This window comes from Hemicordylus capensis, chromosome 5, assembly GCF_027244095.1.
Source record: "Hemicordylus capensis ecotype Gifberg chromosome 5, rHemCap1.1.pri, whole genome shotgun sequence".
Taxonomy (NCBI): Eukaryota; Metazoa; Chordata; class Lepidosauria; order Squamata; family Cordylidae; genus Hemicordylus; species Hemicordylus capensis.
In genome coordinates, this window is record NC_069661.1 from 121,663,285 (window position 1) to 121,684,867 (window position 21,583).

The 21,583-nt window shown below is 43.7% G+C and overlaps 1 protein-coding gene across 2 annotated transcripts in view; it reads left to right on the plus strand.

Moving 5' to 3' along the window:
* Positions 1-21,583, plus strand: part of SLC2A9 (solute carrier family 2 member 9) — a 93,019-nt gene that overhangs the window by 43,498 nt on the left and 27,938 nt on the right. For both annotated transcript variants that reach the window (XM_053258571.1, XM_053258572.1), the window contains 3 exons: positions 3,763-3,873; positions 7,090-7,191; positions 10,543-10,618. In XM_053258571.1, coding sequence (XP_053114546.1) covers positions 3,763-3,873; positions 7,090-7,191; positions 10,543-10,618 — 289 coding nt within the window. The remainder of the gene's footprint in view (positions 1-3,762; positions 3,874-7,089; positions 7,192-10,542; positions 10,619-21,583) is intronic.

The following is a 21,583-nucleotide window of genomic DNA, read 5'->3' on the forward strand; positions in this document are numbered from 1 at the left end:
ATATTTATTTATTACAGCAATCATGTGTTTCTCATTTGATTTATTAATTGTATTTTATATCACCCTGATTCCAAAGTCTCATGGTGGTATTTATTTATTTACATTTTATACCACCCTTCATCCTAGGACCCCAGGGTGCTGAACAGCAATTTTTAAAAAACAAATAACATTTTGTTAAAAATGAAAATACACTGAAAATCAGCAAACTGTTTCAGCCTTCAGGAAAAGAGAAGGGAGCTACTCGTTAACCAAAAGCCTGAGTAAAAAGTGTAGTCTTCTCTGAAAGACTGAGTGAGGGAGCTATGAGCATCTCATCTGAGAGCTAGTTCCACAGCCTGGGAGCAACTGCTGAGAAGGGTGCTTGACAAACAAGCTTCAGCAGATGTTGCCATGCAGAGCAGTTTCCTCCTGGCTGATCTAGTCAAGTGGGTAGATTTAGCTGGGAGCAGGCAAGATACCTGGGGCCCAAGCCGTGTAGGGCTTTAAAGGTAATAACCATCACCTTGAATTGTAACTAGAAGTGAATTGGCAGCCACTGCAGTGTCTTCAAAATAGGGGTTATGTTTGTTTGTTTGTTTGTTTGTTTACACACACAGCCCTAAACTTTTGTCTCTGGGCGGTTAACAGTAGCATAAAACAAGTTAAAATATATACAAAAACTTAAAACTATTTAACAATTTAAAAATCATCCACAAATTAAAACCTTAAAATTTTAAAGAACTGAAAAAGCTTGGGTGAAGAGGTGGGTTTTCAAATGCTTTCTAAAAATTGTCAGAGATGGGGAGGATCGTATCTCAGTAGGGAGCGCATTCCACAGCCTCGGGGCAGCAACCAAGAAAACCCATCCCCGTGTGGCCACCAGCCGGGCTGGCGGCAACTGGAGACGGATCTCTCCAGACAACCTCAATGGGTGGTGAGGCTCATAATGAAGAAGACGTTCTCTTAGGTACCCAGGACCTAAGCCATTTAGGGCTTTATAAGTTATGACAAGCACTTTGTATTTTGCTCAGAAACCTACTGGCAGCCAGTGTAATTCTATCAACAAAAGAAGTGATGTGGTCTCTCCAAGATGACCCAGAGACCAGCCTGGCCACTGCATTCTGTACCAGCTGAAGCTTCCAGACTACGTACAAAGGCAGCCCCACATAGAGCGCATTACAGAAGTTATATGAGCTCTGCAGACAGTGCTAGATATTCCAGACTCAGAGGCAAGATTCCTCTAAATACAAGTTACAGGGGTAAAGTAAAAGTAAAGTGTGCCATTGGGTCGGGGTCAACTCCTGGCAACCACAGAGCCCTGTGGTTTTCTTTGGTTGAATACAGCAGGATTTACTATTGCCTCCTCCCGCACAATATAAGACAATGCCTTTCAGCATCTTCCTATATCACTGCTGCCCGATATGGTACCAGCGGGGATTGGAACCAGCAACCTTCTTGTTAGTCAAGCGTTTCCCCGCTGTGCCACTTAAGGTGACTAGGGAGAGCAACAGTAAAAGAGAGGGCATGCCCCCACCTCTTGCCTGTGGGTTTTTCAGAGGCATCTAGTGGGCCACTGTATGAAACAGGATGCTGGACTAGATAGGCCTTGGGCCTGATCCAGCAGGTTTATTCTTATGTTCATTATGCACCATCTGTAGAGAGATTGTCTCTCCCTCTTCCATTTTATTATAAGAGAGCCAGCATGTTGTAGTGGTTAGAGTGCTGGACTAGGACCAGGAAGACCCAAGTTCAAATTCCCATTCAGCCATGAAACTAGCTTGGGTGACTTTGAGCCAGTCACTTCTCTTTCAGACTAACCTACTTCACAGGGTTGTTGTAAAATAGAAACTCAAGTATGTAGTACACCACTCTGGGCTCCTTGGAGGAAGAGCAGGATATAAATATAATTAATAATAATAATAATAATAATAATGATGATGATGATGATGATGATGACAATAAAATTCTGGCATCCCAGGTCCTTGGGAAGGACTTGATGTCTGGATAAAACAAACCAGTCAATAACACCTGTCTGACTGTGTAAAATAATAATAATAATAAATAATAATAAATAACAAGAGCCCTCTAAGCAGGCTAGTCTGAGGGATAATGGCTAGCCCAAGGTCATCCAGTGAATTTCATGACCAAGCAGGGTGAACTTGAATTGGGTGAACTTGACACACTCTGTCCAATACACCACACTGGCTCTCATTAATTCTTACATCTCGTGTACTTTTTTGACACAATCTCAAGCATGCTCTAAATAAGTGTATGCAATAATATCAGTGTATATGTGTTACAGGAAATGCCTAGAGTAAATATTTTTCCTTGGTAATTATTTGAAAGTCAGAGCTTGAGCAGGATGACCTGCTGGCTAGGTTTTATACCATACTTCAGGGTGCATAGCTTGGGCTCTCTTGCAGATGTTGGACTACAGCTCCCATCTTACCTGACTAGTGGCCCCTGTTGCTGGGGTTGATGGAAGTTGCCATCCAAAAACAGCTGCAGGGCTGAAATTATGGAGTCCTGCCATACATGGACATTAATTGCAGGGAAATTTTTCGGCTTATTCTCACACATTGAGCCTTAAAATTATACCCAGGACAAATTACTGAGTGGCAGCCATCTGTTTTAGCCTAGTTGATGTCTTGAGAAAGATAAATGGAGATTATTCCCTTTTGAGGGTTTCTAAAGTATACGTCAACAAAATATAGTGGCCCATGTTAGTGGCCCAAATATAGTGTTGCACAAACTCCGCCCTCACAGGGAACCAGGAGACTAGCCATGCTGAAGGCTTGCCATGCAGCCTCATACACAGCGAGGGAGATGGGGAACTGATTTTTTTTACTTCTCTGCCTTCCTGCAAAAGCCCCTTTCATTTCCATAAATAAGTCCCTGAAGGTTGTGTGACCCTGAGGGACATATTTGTGGAAGCAGAAAGGTCTTTTACAGGGAGGGTGGGGGAGAGAAGGAGAAATCACTTTCTGATCCCTGCATGCTGGGTGACACATGCTACGTTGTATTTCCTGTGGCAGGGGAACTCTTTCTCTACCCTCTTAAGGCTGTGGAGAATGTGGGCCAATTTCAGCATAGGCATTCCTTTACTTTATGTGTAAGAAAATGTAATGCAGTTATATAGCTTGTAAGAACAGGAAAAATAATTGTGTGTTGTGCAGTGCAACCCTGTGCAGGTTTACTCAGAAGTAAGTCCCCGCTGGCTGACATTCTGACAAAAGGTGTACACATTTCTAACAAATGCACACATGCAGCTCTAGCCTCCTTGCTTCTGAAGCACAGACACTCTTGCGCACGAGCACTGCAATTTTATCAGCTTCTCCCTTGCTCTGAAAGCACTCTTTGACCCATGGAAACACATCCCTGAGGACTGTGCAGTGCAACTGTTAGGGTTGTGTTACTACAGGTCAAAGAGCACTTCTGAAGCAAGGGGAGAAAAGCAAAAATTACCACCACTTGCACAAGAGCACCCACACCTCAGAAGCAGGGAGGCTAGTGCAGCACATGTGCTTTTGTTAGAAGCACAGATGCACATTTAGTCGAAATGTTGGCCACTGAGTTCAGAGAGACATATGGCAACTTATCTATAGGACTGCAGTGAAATGTGCTGGATTGTGGCCCCAGAGCTCACTACTCAACAAAACATTTTACATCCCTTGACAAGCACATCATAAGTGAGGCACTAAATGTATGTTGATCTACATTTTAATTGGATGGTGGAAACTCCTTTATGAAATATGGTAACTGAAAAATGACTTCTTGTTTCAGATTTGGTTCTACACAAATGACATTTTCAAGGGAGCCGGATTAAGCCCAGAAATAATCCCATATGTTACCTTAAGCACAGGAGCTGTTGAGATTTTGGCTGCTGTTTTCTCTGTAAGTTCTGGACGGTTTGCATATGTTGTAGTTTTTTTTAGAAAATGAAAATGGGAGGATATACTCTTGAGAGAGGACTAAAAGGGAGGAGGGATTGCTTAACCCTTTTCTTGCCAGCCATTTGTACTTTCAAAATCATGCCCAGCTACTTTTCTTCCAGAAAATGGCTTCACATTTTTTCACCTCTCAAGGAAAGGTGAAATGGTTTGCACAAAATTTTGAGCAGAGAAGTGGCTGATAGGGAAAGCAGCCCCTCCCCACTTCTAGTCTTTTCCAAGATCATATTCTCTTGCCAGTGCTTTTTTATTTAAAAAACAATGGGGGGAAAGAATCACACGCTTAATATAAAGTTTGAACCTTACTCCCAGGTTGGTGTTCATAGAATTAAAAAACTTAAAGATAAAAACATTGCAAGCATTTCATATTCAAGCATTGTGTGTACATTCATTTGGTGAATATCATCAAAGAAGCTCATCAGTGATGGCCAAATTCCAAAGCACACTGATTTTTTAAATTCAGTAGGATGTACATTTCAGGAAATCTGTTTAGGATTGGTCTAGATAAATATAATTCATGTTCATTGCTAGCAATAAAGTGTTAGCAAAAACTAATTGGGTTAGATTCCAAAATGCACCAGAATGTTTCTTTAAGTATGGTGCTTTGTTAGTTCTTTCTGTGCAGAAAAGTCTGCTGCTTTTTTACCTTTGCCATTTTACATAGCTCTGACAGAAGGCAAGTTCCCATAGCAGCAAGGCTGAAAATGGAATCTAAGGTCAGGAACAGAATAGCAGGAAAATCCAAACCTTGCACCAATTAACTGCATTTTTAATGCAACTTGAATATGTGCTTGAACACATATATTGTTGGAGTGGGCTGCTGTAATTCAGGGGCTCAAAACATGAGCTGGGAAGTTGCTGGTTCAAACAACAACTGAACAGCCAACTCACTCAAGAGCAGGCTGCTCCACTTTGGCTCTCCTGCAGATGTTGGTTTACAACTCCCATAATCCCTGGCTATTGGCCACTATGCCTGGGGATTGTGGGAGTTGTAGTTGAAAAACAGCTGCGGGGCGGGGGGGCTAAGTTGAACAGGCCTGCTCAAGAGCTTTAGACATGCCAGTGTTTCCTCTAGCCTTCTTTCTTCTTCCTCATTTGCGACATGCAGGTGATTGTTCAGGGCTGTTGTAAGCAGCAAGACGTGAGCTGTGCTGAGCTCACCTTAGATTAACTTGGAAACGATCCAAATTCTACCCCCCCCATTTTTTTTTCAAGCCTATCTGAACCCATAATGTGGGTGAGGAGACTCTTTGAGGTGTGAAAATAGAAAGATGGGGCTTCATTTTGCCCACAATCTCAAACTCGTGCAGACCAGCTATAGAGCAATTTGGATTTTTGTTGCACATAGGATTTTAGAGCATTTAATGTACTCCACATACATTATCTCGGTAATCCTGACAGCAACCTTGTTGGGTAGGTGACTATTTTTATCCTCATATAGCTGATGAAAGATAAAGGCTGAGGGAGAGATAAAGTAAAGTTGTGCCGTCAAGTTGGTGTTGGCTCCTGGCGCCCACAGAGTCCTGTGGTTTTCTTTGGTAGAATGCAGGAGGGGTTTACCATTGCCTCCTCCTGCACAGTACAAGATGATGCCTTTCAGCACCTTCCTATATCGCTGCTGCCCGACATAGGTGCTTCCCATATTCTGGGAAACACACCAGCAGGGATTCGAAACAGATGCCTCCTGCTCTTTCACAAATCATTTCCTACTTCTTGCTTAAAATCACCTAAGGAGTTCACAGCAGTGAGGTGGGGAATTTGAACAGGGGACTGTCTGGCTTATAGTTAAGTCTCTTAGCTTGTTTCAGTCTCTTAGTTATAGTTAAGTCTCTCTGGCTTATAGTTAAGTCTCTTAGCTTGTTTCAGGCACCCATGCTACATGGCCACTTTTAAAACAGCCTTTCTGCTTAATAAAAGTGATAAAAGGTTTTCTATTCTGTGTTTAATATGCCCACATGAAATATTATGTAGAAATTAATCTATTATTTTGGGCAGCCATAAATAATTATGATGTATGAATGAGCATTTGGTTTTCCCCAAGTGACTGTCATGTTCATTTAGTTAAAATAAATACACTTCAAGTGAATTCATTTCTAGATAATTAAATACTTGGTTGATCTGATGAAATATACATCAAGTGTGTATAGTTAGCGGCAGCCAAAAAACCCCACAAAACCCTCAAGATGTGAAATTCTGTCTTTTTTTGGAAATAGAGATGAATATGACAAATAATATTTTCAGGTTTTTAAAATAATCTGTTTAGTCCCATTGATTTCCATAGGGAGTTAAGCAAAACTCTCTCCCATCAAAATCAGTGGGGCCTAAAAGTGTGTAACTTTGCTGATGTGCACTTAAAATTCATAAAGTAATCCTTCTTTGAGCTTCCAAGTATTAATATCTGTGAGCTTTACAAGGCACATTTGTTGAGGTGAAAGGTATTAAGATTTGCATCTCTCATTGGCCGACTGAGGTTCATGGCAATGGGGGCCTCTTTGAGCTGGCAGCAAGAGCACAGTCTTGGTGGCAAACCCCAGCACCCCCTTGTGGTGTCATCCGCAGGTGCTGGGAGATTGCCAACCAGAACAGAAGGCTGCAGGAGACAAACAGGAGAGGGAGGGTGGTCTAAAGAGAAAAGATGAGGGCCATGGAGAGGAAGGAATGAGCATGGATGGAGAGAACACAGAAGGCAAGGGCAGGAGATGAAGAAGAGGAGGAGATAGAAGCAGAAAGCAAGGGGCTGCTGTGGGAAATGGGATGCTCACCTTAGGCCTGATCCAGCAGAATTGTTCTTACGTTCTTAACACAGCAGAGGGCCACAATACTAGGGCAATTCTCCCTGTGTGGTAGCCAGTTGTGCAGCATCACCTGAGAATTGGCCCAAGCAGAGTGAATGGGGCCCAGGCATGTCGGAGTAGTCAATATCAGAGGGGTGAGGGCTGATCCAGGCCATGCACTTAAGCAACCTTGGCAAGTCCAGTGCAATGGGGGATTTTGGCCTAGCTGAACCTGTGCAACCACTCCCTGGGCTCACAGATTTGAGAGGGACAGATGCTATTGCTTCTGGATTAATCGATTCGGAGTTACAAGAACTGAGAACATCAGTCCAGGACTCCTCTGGTTTTCTGAGAAAATAAACCACCATTTATTTATTTTTCTTCAGGGGTTGGTGATAGAACGACTTGGACGTAGGCCTCTTCTCATTGGGGGATTTGGCTTGATGGTTCTCTTCTTCGCAATACTTACTGTGTGTATGACTTTACAGGTGTGTAAGTGTTCACTACTTTGTTTTCTTTTTAATTTCAGACTGTTTTTAGTTCATGCCTTCACTTCACACTATTGAAATGCTTGTTTTCGTCACTGAATAAATTAATTAGGATTCTTCAAGAACTGTTGGGCTTGAATTTAAGGCTATGTTCATTCATTTCCTGGTTGAAATCCATGGAACACAAGTATTTAACTCCCTTCCTTCCTTCCTTGGCTTTTTTCTTTTTTCTTTCTTTTTTCTTTTTTTCTTTTTTTTGGCTTACATTTGACTAGATTATGCCCAAGGTTTTGACAGTATTTTTATTAAGCTATGCCCAAAGCTGTCAACAATTTTATTTATTTGAGAGCTTACTTTGCCCTGTTACCTGTACATCAGCAGCTAGTGGCCAAGAAAGGGCACTGTATAATATAGCAGTGCTACATAAGAGTTTACAGGTGGAAGGAGGAGGGGGAAAGGGGATGCTTCCAGGGGTGCTCCTTCCCAAGGATTGCCAGGAGTTTGCATACAAAACCAAATCAATTCCCATTTGTCTGCGGGGTGCCTATTGTGGTTTGTTTCAAGACCCATTTGAAGGGCCCTAATTCATTTTAAGCCCCCTCTCATTTTCAGGGTTCTTTAAATACATACATTCATACATACACGTGTGTGTGTGTGTGTGTGTATTTGTCAGGTTCCATGCGTTCAGTTCTGATTCCATTGGGTTTAGATTCATACACTCAGCAGCTGGGGGTGGTGAGTGATTCCAAATGGATGGGTTTGTTTCTGGAACCTCCATCTATTCCTAATTTCTATTTTAAATACCAACAAGTCTTACTTTTATTGATTCAGTTTGCTGTCACTGGAGGCAGTTCAGGGTGCAGCCTTTAAAAAGTAAAGGGTCACGTAATGTGAACTGCAACTCATGCAATGTTCCACTCAGCTTTGGGGATCATCTATAAAGTATGTCACACATCAGAAGAAGAGGTGGTAGCAAAGTTGTGGGAAAGGACTATTACAGCAGTGGCGGAGGGGATTAAGAAAGGCCTTTAAAATTTCAACATATATATGGATGCCCTTTTGTTACTGGGTTGCTCAGGTTGTTTTTAGATCAAGAATCAGATCTGTATCTGAGTAAATGTTTTTGATTCAAAAACACCAGTACTAACTGCAGATATTGGTGCACTGGGGAGCAGGGTGCAGGGATGGACACTCTCCTCTTTTTCACATATTCTCCCCATCCTCCCCCTTCTTTAAGTGGGAGAGTTGTATTCATGCCAGGACACCTTCTCAAAGTGCTAGGAGCCCTTGCACGAATGCAGCTCTTCTTGCACTCAAGGAAGGAACTTCTTTCTACAGTGCACTGCTCTGCCAAAGGTCTGGATGTCACCCAGTTATTTATTTGTTTGTTTGTTTGTTTGTTTATTTATTTATTTAAGATTATATACCACTCAATATCAAAATTTGTAGCCAGTGTACAGAATTAAAAACTAATATAAAATCTAAAACATTTAAAATTCATAAAAGATAAAAATCATAATAGATAAAAACTATTCAAAAATTTTGGTATCAGTTGAAGGCCGGGGAAAATAGCTACATCTTCAGGGTCTTCCTAAAAATAAACAGAGAAGGAGATGCTCTTATTTCAGCAAGGAGTGAATTCCAAAGCCCTGGGGCAGCCACAGAGAAGGCCCAGTCCCAAGTTGCCACCAAACAAGTTGGCGGCAACCATAACCAGATGATCTTAACAGGCAACAGAGTTCACAACAGAGAAGGCGCTCTCTTAAGAACCCTGGGCCTAAGCCATTAAGAGCTTTATAGATATTAACCAGTACTTTGTATTTTGTTTGTATATGCATATCTGAAACTCTTTTTTTATTTCTAAGTATCTTATTAGTAAGGATTTTACAAAAGACCAATGAAATGACGTCAAAATGCCAGTGTGATTTTGTTAATTTAGCTTTTAATAGTTTGATTTTAAACATGGAGATTTGTTAAAATGGCAAGCGCTTGGCTTTGAGATGCAATATTAACGTTTCCTTTTCAGCTGTTTTCAAACTGTCAGAAGAAGGTTATGAAGCAGATGATAGAACCAAGCAGCCATACTTTATTCCCTACCTTGTTTGACTCCTGTTGGCATATATTATTGTGCCATTTCTTTTGTCCTTGAGGGCTTCTCTCAAACTGATAAAAACTACATTTCTGACAGGTTGGAACAGCCTGCTTTGGGTGAACTTTCAGCACATTGTATTTCTGCTGGCAAAGTCATGATCTCTGTTGCTCACAGAAAGGTTAAAGCATATTTCCCTGGATCATTAGAAGTGGGGCAAGAATCGCTTTGAGCAGTGAGATCTCTGCTATCAGTCAGAGGATTGCCAGAACCTTTGAGTATATCAAGCTGCCTCATACTGAGTCAGACAGTGAGCCCAATACAGTCAACACTGACCAGGAGCAGCTCTGAGGTCACTCTTGCTGCCTGATACCCTTTTTAATGAAATGCTAAGGAGCAAATATAGGATCTTATACAAGCACAACATGTGTTGTGCCACTGAGCTATGACCCTTTCTCAGATGTGGTTATTGACTTCTTTATAAGACCCACCCTACAATTCATGAGTATCTTACTGTGTTCCTATAGTAATCTATGCTCCCACTCTATTTCCCAGACACTTTTCAGTACATAATCTAATGTGTTGAAGCAGGGTGCAAATTGGTAATTGTCACAAGTGGAGCTGTGCCAAGATAGATCAGCTGAAGTTTGGGCATATATGTAGCTGTAAAAACAGAGATTAGTATAGCTTTGTTTAAAACTGTGGGTAAGATTTCATGAAATTACAGTCTGGAATTGTATTCTTTTTTCATTCTGTGCACTTTGGGGTGAAGATACTGGTGTGGAATTAAGTTCCAGATTTGTATTGCTAAGCAGTAAAATAGTGTTGATCCCCAATCCTTATTTGCTGCAGTGTAAATGCCAGCATAATCCTGTACAATGTACAATGCTTATTTAACAATCCTCATGCCCATTCTATTTGCTTTTGTGTTACTAAAATAGGTTAGAGATTTAAGGGGTTTTGTTTGTTTGTTTGTTTGTTTGTTTGTTTGTTTGTTTTTAAACCTCATACATGCAGCTATATCACCACAGCTAGCAGCACTGGAATTTGTGACATTGCATGAGCGTAGTATACCATTTTGAATATGCATTTGTCAACACAGAAACTCTTTATTCTGAATCTTATATCACCAAAGGTAATGAGTTCTTGTTCCAAGGAGGAACAAGCCAAGGAGGTCTGGCTTCACTCTGCCTATCATGCTTATTGTTATCAGTATCTGTTACACACCTTAACTTGTAGTAAGACCACTCTGTCTTTTTCAGGATCAAGCAATCTGGCTTCGATATCTCAGTATAGTCTGCATTCTTGCAATAATTGCATCATTTTGCATTGGACCAGGTAATACTTTTTCCAAATTGCATTTCAGTTAAGTAAATTATCAGCCACATAGTGAAGTAGTGTTGCATTAATCTTGTTAAATTAGTATGAAGGGCACCATTGAACATGGCCCAAACTGGGTGAATGGGCGACAAAATGGCAAATGTGGTTTAATGTAAGCAAATGTAAAGTGATACACATTGGGGCAAAAAACACCAACTTCACATATATGCTGATGGGATCTGAGCTGTCGGTGACTGACCAGGAGAACTTGGGGTCATGGTGGACAGCTCATTGAAAGTGTCGTCTCAGTGTGTGGCAGCTGTGAAAAAGTCTAATTCTATGCTTGGAATCATTAGGCAGGGGATTGAAAATAAAAATGCTGATATTATAATGCCCTTATACAAATCTATGGTGGGGCCACATCTGGAGTACTGCGAACAGCTTTGGTCACCATATCTTAAGAAGGATATTGTAGAACTGGAAAAGGTGCAGAAGAGGGCAACCAAAATGATTGGGGATCTGGAGCACCTTCCTTATGAGGATAGGCTACAGCATCTGGGGCTCTTTACCTTGGAAAAGAGGTGACTAAGAGGAGGCATGATCAAGGTATATAAAATTATGCATGGAGTGGAAAGAAGAGAAATTTTTCTTGCTCTCTCATAACACTGGAACCAGGGGTCACCCCATGAAACTGAAGGTCTGGAAATTTAGGACCAACAAGAGGAAGTACTTTTTCACACAGCACATAATTCATCTGTGGAATTCTTTGCCATGGGATGTGGTGATGGCCACCAGCTTAGATGGCTTTAAAAGGGGATTCATGGTGGACAAGTCTATCAATGGCTACTAGTCTGGTAGCTGTGGGCCATCTCCAGCCTCAGAGGCACGATGCCTCTCAATACCAGTTGCAGGGGAGCAACAGCAGGAGAGAGGGCATGCACTTGCCTATGGGTTTCCAAGAGGCTTCTGGTGGGCCACTGTGTGAAGCGGGATGCTGGACTAGATGGGCCTTGTGCCTGATCCAGCAGGGCTGTTCTTATGGCCCAGTTATGCAGGAGTCAGGACACTTAGTAATGCTGTGAGCCTGCAGTGTTCTTAAATATTTTGATGCAGTAGTACAATACAAGTCCTGATTTCCAAGAGATCCATCCTCATATTGCAGTGCTTTCCTTAAAAGTACCATAGTACTCTTTCTACAGCCATAATCCAAGTAAAGTGCATTTAAGCCTTTTTGATTTCTAGGGAATGTATAAGTTATACTTTGTCCAATATATTGGGGCCTTTGAACATAATCCACCAGGAAGCTCACTTGAACATTTAAATGAATAAGATCTGCATAAGAGCACAGTAGTAAATCTGGGCTCATTAAAATACAAGCATAATAGAGTCCTTGCATAATTCTGTCATGTTAATGGGGAATGAGCATGTGAACATCCCCTGTGAATTGTGCCTTTTATTTATTTGTTGCTGCAGATTAACATGATTATTCTTCTGTAATTTTTATGCTTGCTCAAACCCATGTATTTGTATACACACACACACACACGTGTGCCTGGTTTATGTGTCTGGCTCAGGACACTTCTCCAGTTCTGGGGAAATTGTTCTTGAATCTGAAGGGCGTTAGGAATCCCCTTTTCATTCTGCAGCCAGCTATGGCCAGCTGGGGAAGCAGGCTTAGATTAACTCACACCAAAGCAGTGAGTGGGAATAACATTCAGAGTGGGGTCTAGATAGTGAAGCTTCTTTGTAAAATACATTGAATGGCCAGCAGAGATAGGAGACAAGGATTTTTCCAGCACAGAAAGATCTATTATATTAATTAAGGGTGTGCCTTGGAATGTGCGTCCCAGAGCCCAGCTGATTGGCTGAGGCGCACCCAGGAGGATTGGTTGCCACGGCGGCAGCCCAGCCGTGGAGGCCAGAGGTGATGGGCCCAGCCCAGTCACGGAGACAAGGCCCAGGAGTGGGGAAAGAAAGTGGGGGGGGCAGAAGTGGCAGTGGGGAGGAGAGGTGGCTGGGCCCAGAAGCAGAGACTGGGGTAGAAGTGGGGGAGAGAGGTTACCGCTGGTCCCAAAGAGCGCACAGATGCTCTGTGCGGGGTTGGCTAGTTTGTATTAAAAGAAAAATAATAGTCAGTGTATTTAGTGTGTCTGGGCAGTGAGGATAGAGAAAGGATAGAGTTAAGGCTTTCCAAATAATGAGGAAAGGGGAAGAATAGTAGGGAAGGGGATGGGTGAGAGAAAAAGTCAACCCTTGGCCCCAAAACCAAAATAAGAAGGAAAGAAAGAAGAGGAAGAGCAATCTATCCGTTGTGGTGGTTGTTGTTGTTGTTGTTGTTGTTTTTTGCTGAGGAGAGATAAAAAATCTTGAAGGGGAAGGGAGCAGTGGTTGCACTCCATGGCAAAGCCTGCACCTGGCTAGATTTGCATCTTCAGATCACACCTAGTCAAAGGTGTCCCAAACGTGTCTAGGGGTCTCTGCAGCAAACCCAGTTGCATAAGTCTAAGCAGGGATTGTGCAGTGTATGCTACCAAGCCAGGTTTACAGCATAGGATGCTGCGTACTGAAGTGAAATGACAGAGCAGTTACTTAGGTGCTCTGAGAGAAATGGAGGCAGTGTGTGTGCCATCAGTCTGCTCTCAGAAGAGCACTGACCTCAGGATTGCAAGGCCAGTTATCAGGGCCAAAGAAAAGACAACAAAAGCCCGGAGCATTTCCAGACGGGGCTTTTAGCTTGGAATGGAAGGTGTGAGTTTGCACGTTGGCTGGATTCGTGCTGAAGTCCATGCAAGATATTGGGGAGCACTTCACACACGATTCGGGGTTTTCATTGTGCTCAGAGCCTAGCCCAATTTATGTCCAGGGTAAAAAGATCCCCTTTTTGCATCTGGTTTTTTGGAGAAATTAAGACTTGCAGCAAACACGTGGTGAAGCCTGCTGGAAAGGTTTCTGAAAGGAGGTCAAAAGGACGGGGTCGATATGCTCATCATCTGAAAGAGATGTCAGGGGAGATCACTGAGTGGGGTCGCACTATTCTGGAGGAAAACAAAGGCAGATGGCACCATCACTTGGCCCGTTTAGCAGTGGCAAGGAGTTCTAATTGCATTGAGGGCTGGCCTGTTCAGACTCCTAGAACTTTACCTTGCCTGGCCAGCAATTCTCTAAATGCAAACTGCCAAAATTCAGTTCCCACCTTTCCAGGTCAGCAGTCTCGAGACACAAGCCCCTGTATGCAATAGTTTCACAACCAAAACAGAGGGTTGAATGGGGCTGCCCTGGCAACAGTTGGTGTCTACCAAGGGCATCTTGCCAAGGAGTCATCCATAACCTGGAATTGACCCTGCATATACATAGGAACACAGGAAGCTGCCATATACCGAGGCAGACCTTTTTTCTTTCCAGCTCAATATTGTGTACACAGACGGGTAGCGGCTTCTCCAGGGTTGCAGGCAGGAGTCACTCTCAGCCCTATCTTGGAGATGCCAGGGAGAGAACTTGGAACCTTCTGCATGCAAGGATGCAGGTGCTCTTCCCAGAGTGCCCCCATTGGAATATCTTAGGGTGCTCACATGTAGTCTCCCATTCAAATGCAAACCATGGCAGACACTGCTTAGCAAAGGGGACAATTCATGCTTGCTACCACAAGACCATATTTAGGTATGAGGTGCAAATGTGCATACAGATGTAAAGTTTATTTCCCCCACCCCCAAGTGTAGAAGTACACTTAGCCAAGTACAATTTGAGCCAATGAAGGATATTTTACATTTTAAGAGAAATATGTGTCTATGATAGTGGAGATCTTACATAATGCTTTTAAAGTAAATACGCCTTTTCTCTCTCTTTTGTTCCCAATGATAAAATCTATTTTTATTCACTTCGCTTTTATCCCATTATGATTCAGCCAGTCAGGACTTTCTAATGCTTTTTGCGATTGTGCCGAAGCAATCTGAGCAGAGATATGCCAGAGTAAAAAAAAAAAATCATTATTTTTCTCCTTTCCTATCTCTAAAGAAGATAAAGTTGGGTTTTTTTGGGGGGGGGGGGGGCATTGTTTGTTAAATGAAATAAGTGATATTCTTTACAACAAAAGAAAGCATCAGGAATCTTAGAATACTTTACTTTTGAAAATAAAGTTCACAAACATTGTATCAGATTTCCTGAGGTTGTTTCAAATGTTAATGTGTAGGGGAGTAGGTATACATCTTTCCTATTCACCACACACTTGAAGTAATACCTTTTATGATAAAGGCACTCCATATGGAGGCCTATACACAAAGGGGCACAGTTCACATGATCTTTCCTCCCTTTTTTTAGTGGGGGGGGGGAGATACTCAAATTGGAGCTTGTTTATATGGTCCTCTGTGTGGAGCACTCATATGTTCCATTACTTTAACTGCATGATGGAATGGAGGAGTGTGCATCCACCCCACTGCATCAGCTGATCACTCCTCCTCTATGGTGTCGGAACTGGGCCTTTTGTCCACAGAAAACATTGAACAACTTCAATATCCACACCTACAGCTGAGTGAGATGCAGCAAAGCTTAAACGGGTGTCTCAAAATACTGAATGCCTTTATGTTTCTTGAAAAGGATTGTGATGTACACTATCCAGAATTGCACAAATGCTTCCAGATATTTCCAAAGGCAAACTTGAAATTCAAACAAGTGTTATAAACCAGGACAGTTATAAATTGGCATTTGAGCATAAAATCACAGCAGATATTCATTTTATGCAACATGATACACAAACACAGACACTGAGGCACTTGCCACCTTTTGGCTCTTCGACAGCATAGTCACTCTATGGCCTCCCAGAGGGAAGGAGGTCGGAGTTCCAGGGAGGGGTTGGTTTCAGACAACAGTACCCTTGGCCTGGACTGACACATCCTACCTTTAAGACATTTAGCATGAGTCAAATCTAAACAGCAAGCTGTGACATTGGAAAATGTGAAGGGTAAGTTCCCAAAATAAATGAAGGGAAAATACAAAATGGAGACTTTTGCTTTGTTTTTGTTTTTTCTTTTCTTTTGAAGTTAGAATTCATGGCCAATCAGTCTGAAGAACAATATGTTGCACATCCATAAAAGTAATTATATGTCCTTGTTGCCCCAGTGTTTATTATAATCATGAGACATAAATTCAAACCTTAGATGTTCATATAGATATCAAATTACAGTATCTGCAAATGGAATATAGGCTGTAGCACTGAAGTCAGTGCTATTGCACTGATGGCAACTATCAGTGATAAGATGAGTTGTGGCAGGTTTGGCCAAAACTATAAGATGGCAATGGGCAGGCAGGTTGCATAGTAAGAGTGGGACGGGCATGCATCTCATTAGTAAGGAGGGAAGTTTGAAAACAGTACACAGTGCAGTGCTGTCCTTGCCCAGTTGCTGGCACTGCTGCACCCGTGCCAGGCAGCCCCAGAGGTGTGGCAGAAGTAGGCAGTTGTGCAACTTCTTCACACTGCACGCCTGCAGTTGCATAGCACTTTTCCTGTTGTTCCCAATGGAAGTTATGCTATGCAACTGCAGAAACACAGTTTTAATTAGTTGTGCTGGTGATTCATGTACTTTTGTACTGCCCCTTTTATCATGATATTAATTTTATATTTATTTTGCCTATTGTTATCAGATATCCAGGTAGGTCGGATGAGTTTTATTTTCGCTGTTGTTATCCGATTGGGATCCTAGTATCACTGCGTGGTGTAGTGGCTAGAGTGCTGGACTAGGACCAGGGAGACTCGAGTTCAAATCCCCATTCAGCCATGATACTAGCTGGGTGACTCTGGGCCAGTCACTTCTCTCTCAGCCTAACCTACTTCACAGGGTTGTTGTGAGGAGAAACCTAAGTATGTAGTACACCGCTCTGGGCTCCTTGGAGGAAGAACGGGATATAAATGTAAAATAATAATAATAATAATTAGTATTCATTGTAAGATGATTTAATTGAGTATCTTAACTGCACATCTTAGTCATTCTTCATGTATTATATTTTATATGATTGTTTGGGGGCAGGGGGGTGTTCCTTTTCTGGTCCATAGTTTGACTAAGTAGTTGCATAGCTGCCCTTCGTGCAACACTGCTGGGGCTGCCTGTCACGTGCACAGTAGCGTTGGCTGGTGGGCAAAGCTGGCATTACATCATGTCAACCAGTAAGTTTATCTGATTAAAATCACAATGCAACTAGGACATTTGAATTTGAAGTATAAGCCTAGAAACTATTGAGTTGGCATCTCCATGAAGCCCAAAGGAGGGAGGCACAAGACAGGAAGCCACTCAAATTGGCTATTTTGTGTCAGCAAAGGATAATTTTTAGGAAGCACAGAAGCTTTTTATATTTGGGCAGGAGTTTTCTTGCCTTCATCAAACCCATCTTGCTCTAACATAGCACTCTAACTTTGGAGATGAAAACTAGGGTCACGGAACAACATTCACAGGGTTTGTTAAGCCTTCAGAATCTTTTGTCTTTTCTTGTGATCCTTACCAGCCTGCATAATGTCTTAGAATTGCTGAATTGCCATGTAGTCCAGTCCCCCTGCTGCAAAGCATGGCAATGTATCCAACTCTCCACTACAGATCAGCCTATGAACATGGTGTGCCAAAAGCAAAAAGCAGATGCAGCACTGGTTATGTCATGTTCTTGGGTCACAGTCAGATGTTGCATCTACACAGTGCTGTCTCATGGAATAGTGTGACAGGATGAAGAAATGGGCAGAGACACCTTTCAGAGTGGTGGTCCTCTTTATATGAAGGAGGGGGCAAGCAGCTGAACAACCCCAGCACAGCTTTCCTCCATTGCTGGTCTCTCTTTTTGTCTCCCGAGTCGAAATACTTTAAAGGGAACCATTAGTGACATTTGGTAACATTGGGCTAGCCTTGGCTCATGACTGGGCTGGTGTCTGCATCTTACTAGGCTTTTGGATTCCTAGCTACTGCAGTACTGTCGATGAACAATATCCAGACTGGTTTGTAATGACTAAGTACCACTGAACTCGTTTGGACAATTTAGTCATGAGTTAAAGTTCCATTAATTTCAGTGGCGAACATGTTATGTAACATTAGGAATTCGGAGCAGGAGCTGTTCTATTACAGAAAGGCTGCTGCGGAGCTCAGCTAATGACTTGTCTCAGAGCTGAATATTCATGGAGAGTGATTTTCTCCTATCCCTTCCCTCCAAAAGTACTCTTTGGCTTCCAGAAATACATCTCTGAGGGCATATATTATATTATTTATTTATCATATTTATATACCACCTAATGTGTGTTTCTCAGCTGCTGGGTGAGGACATCTCATGTGGGTTATCCTTCCCAGCATGCTCCAGAGGGCAGGTCATATTTAAATTAGTCAAAGCCTTTAAGAGGCCCCGGAGGATAGCCCCTCCCAGTTTAGTTTGTCCTGCAGAGCTCCAGAGCAGACAACGCTGCCTTGCTTCTATTACCACTCTACCTTTACTCCACCTTTTCTCTTCGCCACCTTCATCCTTCTGTACCTTCTCATCTTCTAAACTTTTTTTAAAAAACCCTCTTGTACCATTTCCATTCTCTTTCCCACTCTTTTCTCCTGCCAGTGGAGCCTCAGAGATCCGGCATCCTTCATGAACTGATGCCGAAGGGGAAGAAATTGGTGGACTCCTTCCAGCCCGGTAAGTCCCATAACCACTGTGTGATGGTGCACACCACACAAAATGTCCCGCCACAAACCACTGCATCTTCATCTGGTGCGACGGGCATAAGGGCCACCACCCACTTTCAGGACACCAGAATGGCTGACTTGCAGCGATCCAACATGCTCAAAAGCGTGACCGTTTTACCCCCCCTCAACAGGCCTGAAAGGCCCGACCTAGTGGTCCTAGAGGAGGCCGTCTTCAGTGCTCCAGATATCTCACGGCCAGCACCGCTTCTGGCCAAACCACCAGGGTGCCTGGGAACAGACGCCAACGTGCCCACCCCAAAGAAAGGGGAAACAATACCCGGCAAAGGGATGGATGATGTATCGACGGGCTCCCCCCTGCCAGCGAATCCTGCTGGGTTCCCGGACTCTTCACCGCAGGGAGAAATGCCTTCTTCTTGATCCATTGAGGAGGGTGTGGGCAGAGGAGCTCCGAACGCAATGCCACTCCAACTACTACCTATTCAGCTGGAGAACGGGCAGATAGAGGCCCCAAGAATGCTGGCCAGCCTACTTCAGCCTGATCTAAGTCCTGAGTCCAGGACCCTCTGGGCCAGTAGCCCCTGGTGGAGAACCCCAACCTCCCACGGGCCCTGCCATTCCGGTCCCCCTTCCCACTGGAGAAGTACCTGAGCCCTGGCATCTCTTGTTTTCCTCTCTGTTAAACCAGACACTTGAAAAACACCACCCAAATCGCCCACATTAAAAGTGCAGCAAGTGCAGGGAGCAGTCCGCTTCCTCCTCCTCACAGGACTCGGACTCCTCTTCGGTGTCTTCTGAACCCTCTCCTAAAAAGAAAAAAAGAGGTCATAAGCATTCCCGTAAGTCCAAGGGGAAGAAATACAAAAAGTCAAACCAAAAGCATAACCAATCCTCCTCTGAGCATTCATCCCTGATCTCTGACTATGACTCCCCTTACCCTCACCCAGACAGACCTATGGAACCCCTGCCCCCATATGGGCCCTCAACTCCCCAAGAAGATCCCACAGGATCAGGGCAGAACCCCATGGAACCAGACCCAGAGCTTGAGTCCAAGGAAGGAGAATGGTCAGATGGCCAACAGGTGGAGCCCTCCCCCCATTCATGCACGCTCTTTCAATCTGAAGACTTTTCTAACCTGTTTGTGAAAGCCTTACAGACTATGGGCCTGAATATTGAGGGCTTACAGGGTAATACTGTTCCTTCCAGGGAGTCTTTAGTCCTTCCCACCACCTCTTCTTCAGATTGGTTGTTTCCACTACCGGAAATCTTTGCAGAAGTGCTAAGACAGGAATGGCAGGCTCCTTCTGTACAGAAGAAGACTACTACACTGGCTAACAAACACTATGGCTTTGTTCTGGCAACAGCAACCTTATTTCAGACACCTCCTGTCAATGCTCACGTAGCCGCTCTCGTATATGGTGCCATACTGCCCTGAGATGGAATATCCATTCTCAAGGACCCCACTGAAAAGAAGCTTGAATACCAACTCAAGAAAAACAACGAATGCATTTCCTTATCCATATGGGCATCCATATGGATTCTATATATCAGCTTCTATCTTTTCTAAGGCATCACTACTCTGGACGGATGAACCCCTTCAATCACCGCAGCCTGATCCACCCAGACAGAGGCAGATTCTCTTAAAAATTCAAAAGACCCAAGCATTCATAGCAGATGCAACACTTGATTCAGTATTTTGTGGGGCATGCGCCACGGCCAACAACATGATGGCCAGACACACCTTATGGCTCAAATACTGGCAGGTCAACACAGCTTCCCGCTCTAACCTGTCATCAGTCACCTTTACAGCTAGTAAATGTTTTGGGGACGAGGCCTTACGAGATATCTTAGTGGAGATGAAGGATAAGAAAAAAGCTCTCCCTTTGTCCACTCGCAAAGATGACAAGCGACCTAACAGAAGACCTAATAGAATCAGCCCTTTTGGCCCTTTCAGCCCACTTTTCATCCCAGAGATAGGGACGCAAGACCACAGCAGACCAACTGGAACAGGCCTCGCTTCAACCTCAAGGCTAACTCTACAAAGCAACACTTCGGACACCAATCCAAACCTTGACAATCATCCTGACTCACCAGGCATGGGAGGCCGCCTGTCTTGCTTCTTCCACTCCTTGGAGGCCTCCATTTCCGACAAATGGGTCCGGGACACGATCCTCCACAGTTGCAAAATAGAGTTGATCGCCCGTCCCTAGACACATTGCAAGACAGACTCTTCCTCCCGGAGGAAAGAAAAGACAAGATACTACTCTTAACCCGATCCATATTGTCTCTCAAGAGGGTATTGGTCATGACCCTAGCCCAACTACTGGATCTCGTGGTGTCCACCTTGGAAACACTTCCCTGGGCATGCTTCCATCTCCGCCCTCTACAATGGTTTCTCTTACCACACCAATTGGAGATCACACAGAAACGTCACACAAGGGTCACTCTGCCTCCTTCATTCAAGGAATCTCTATGTTGGTGGATAAAGCCTTCCCACCTGAGTCAGGGCAGACCTTTTCTGGCCCCTCCCAGGATAATTGTCATGACAGATGCTAGCCTTTATGGCTGGGGAGCACATTGTCTTTCACACTCAGCCTAAGGCACCTGGACTACACAGGAAAAGCACTATAACATGAACTGGCTAGAACTGAGGGCCATACGTTTAGCACTCATGGCCTTCAAGAAACAGGTCCAACTCAAAGATGTTGTGATACACACAGATAACATGACAGCAAAAGCTCACGTAAATTGCCAGGGAGGGACCTAATCCCAGCCTCTCCACCAGTAATTGGTCCTACTAATGCATTGGGCGGAGACGCTCCTGTCCTCCATCATAGCACATCACATCAGTGGTTCCCTCAATACTCAAGCAGACTGGCTGAGTCACCAAGAGTTGCACCCAGCAGAATGGAAACTCAACCCTCAGATCTTCCATCTCCTCACAAGAGCCTTGGGTCATCTGTCAGTGGACCTTTTCGTGTCTCACCTCAACACCCAACTACCCCGTTTCTTCTCCCACTTTCCATGCCAACAGGCAGAAGGGGTGAATGCCATGTCAGCTCCATGGCCCTGGGATCTACTGTGCACCTTCCTACCAGTCCCACTCCTTAGCAGACTACTACGCCACATTTGATTGATGGGAGCACAAGTGATTCTAGTGGCTCCCTACTGGCCTTGCTGCCCATGGTTCACAGAAAATCATCTGGTGGTGGATGGCCCATGGTTCCTTCCACCGAGGAACAATTGCCTTAGTCAAGGCCCAGTCCTCTCTCTCTGCATTCTGTCCATGAAGCTAGCCTTCCTGATAGCTATTACATCAGCCAGGCGAGTT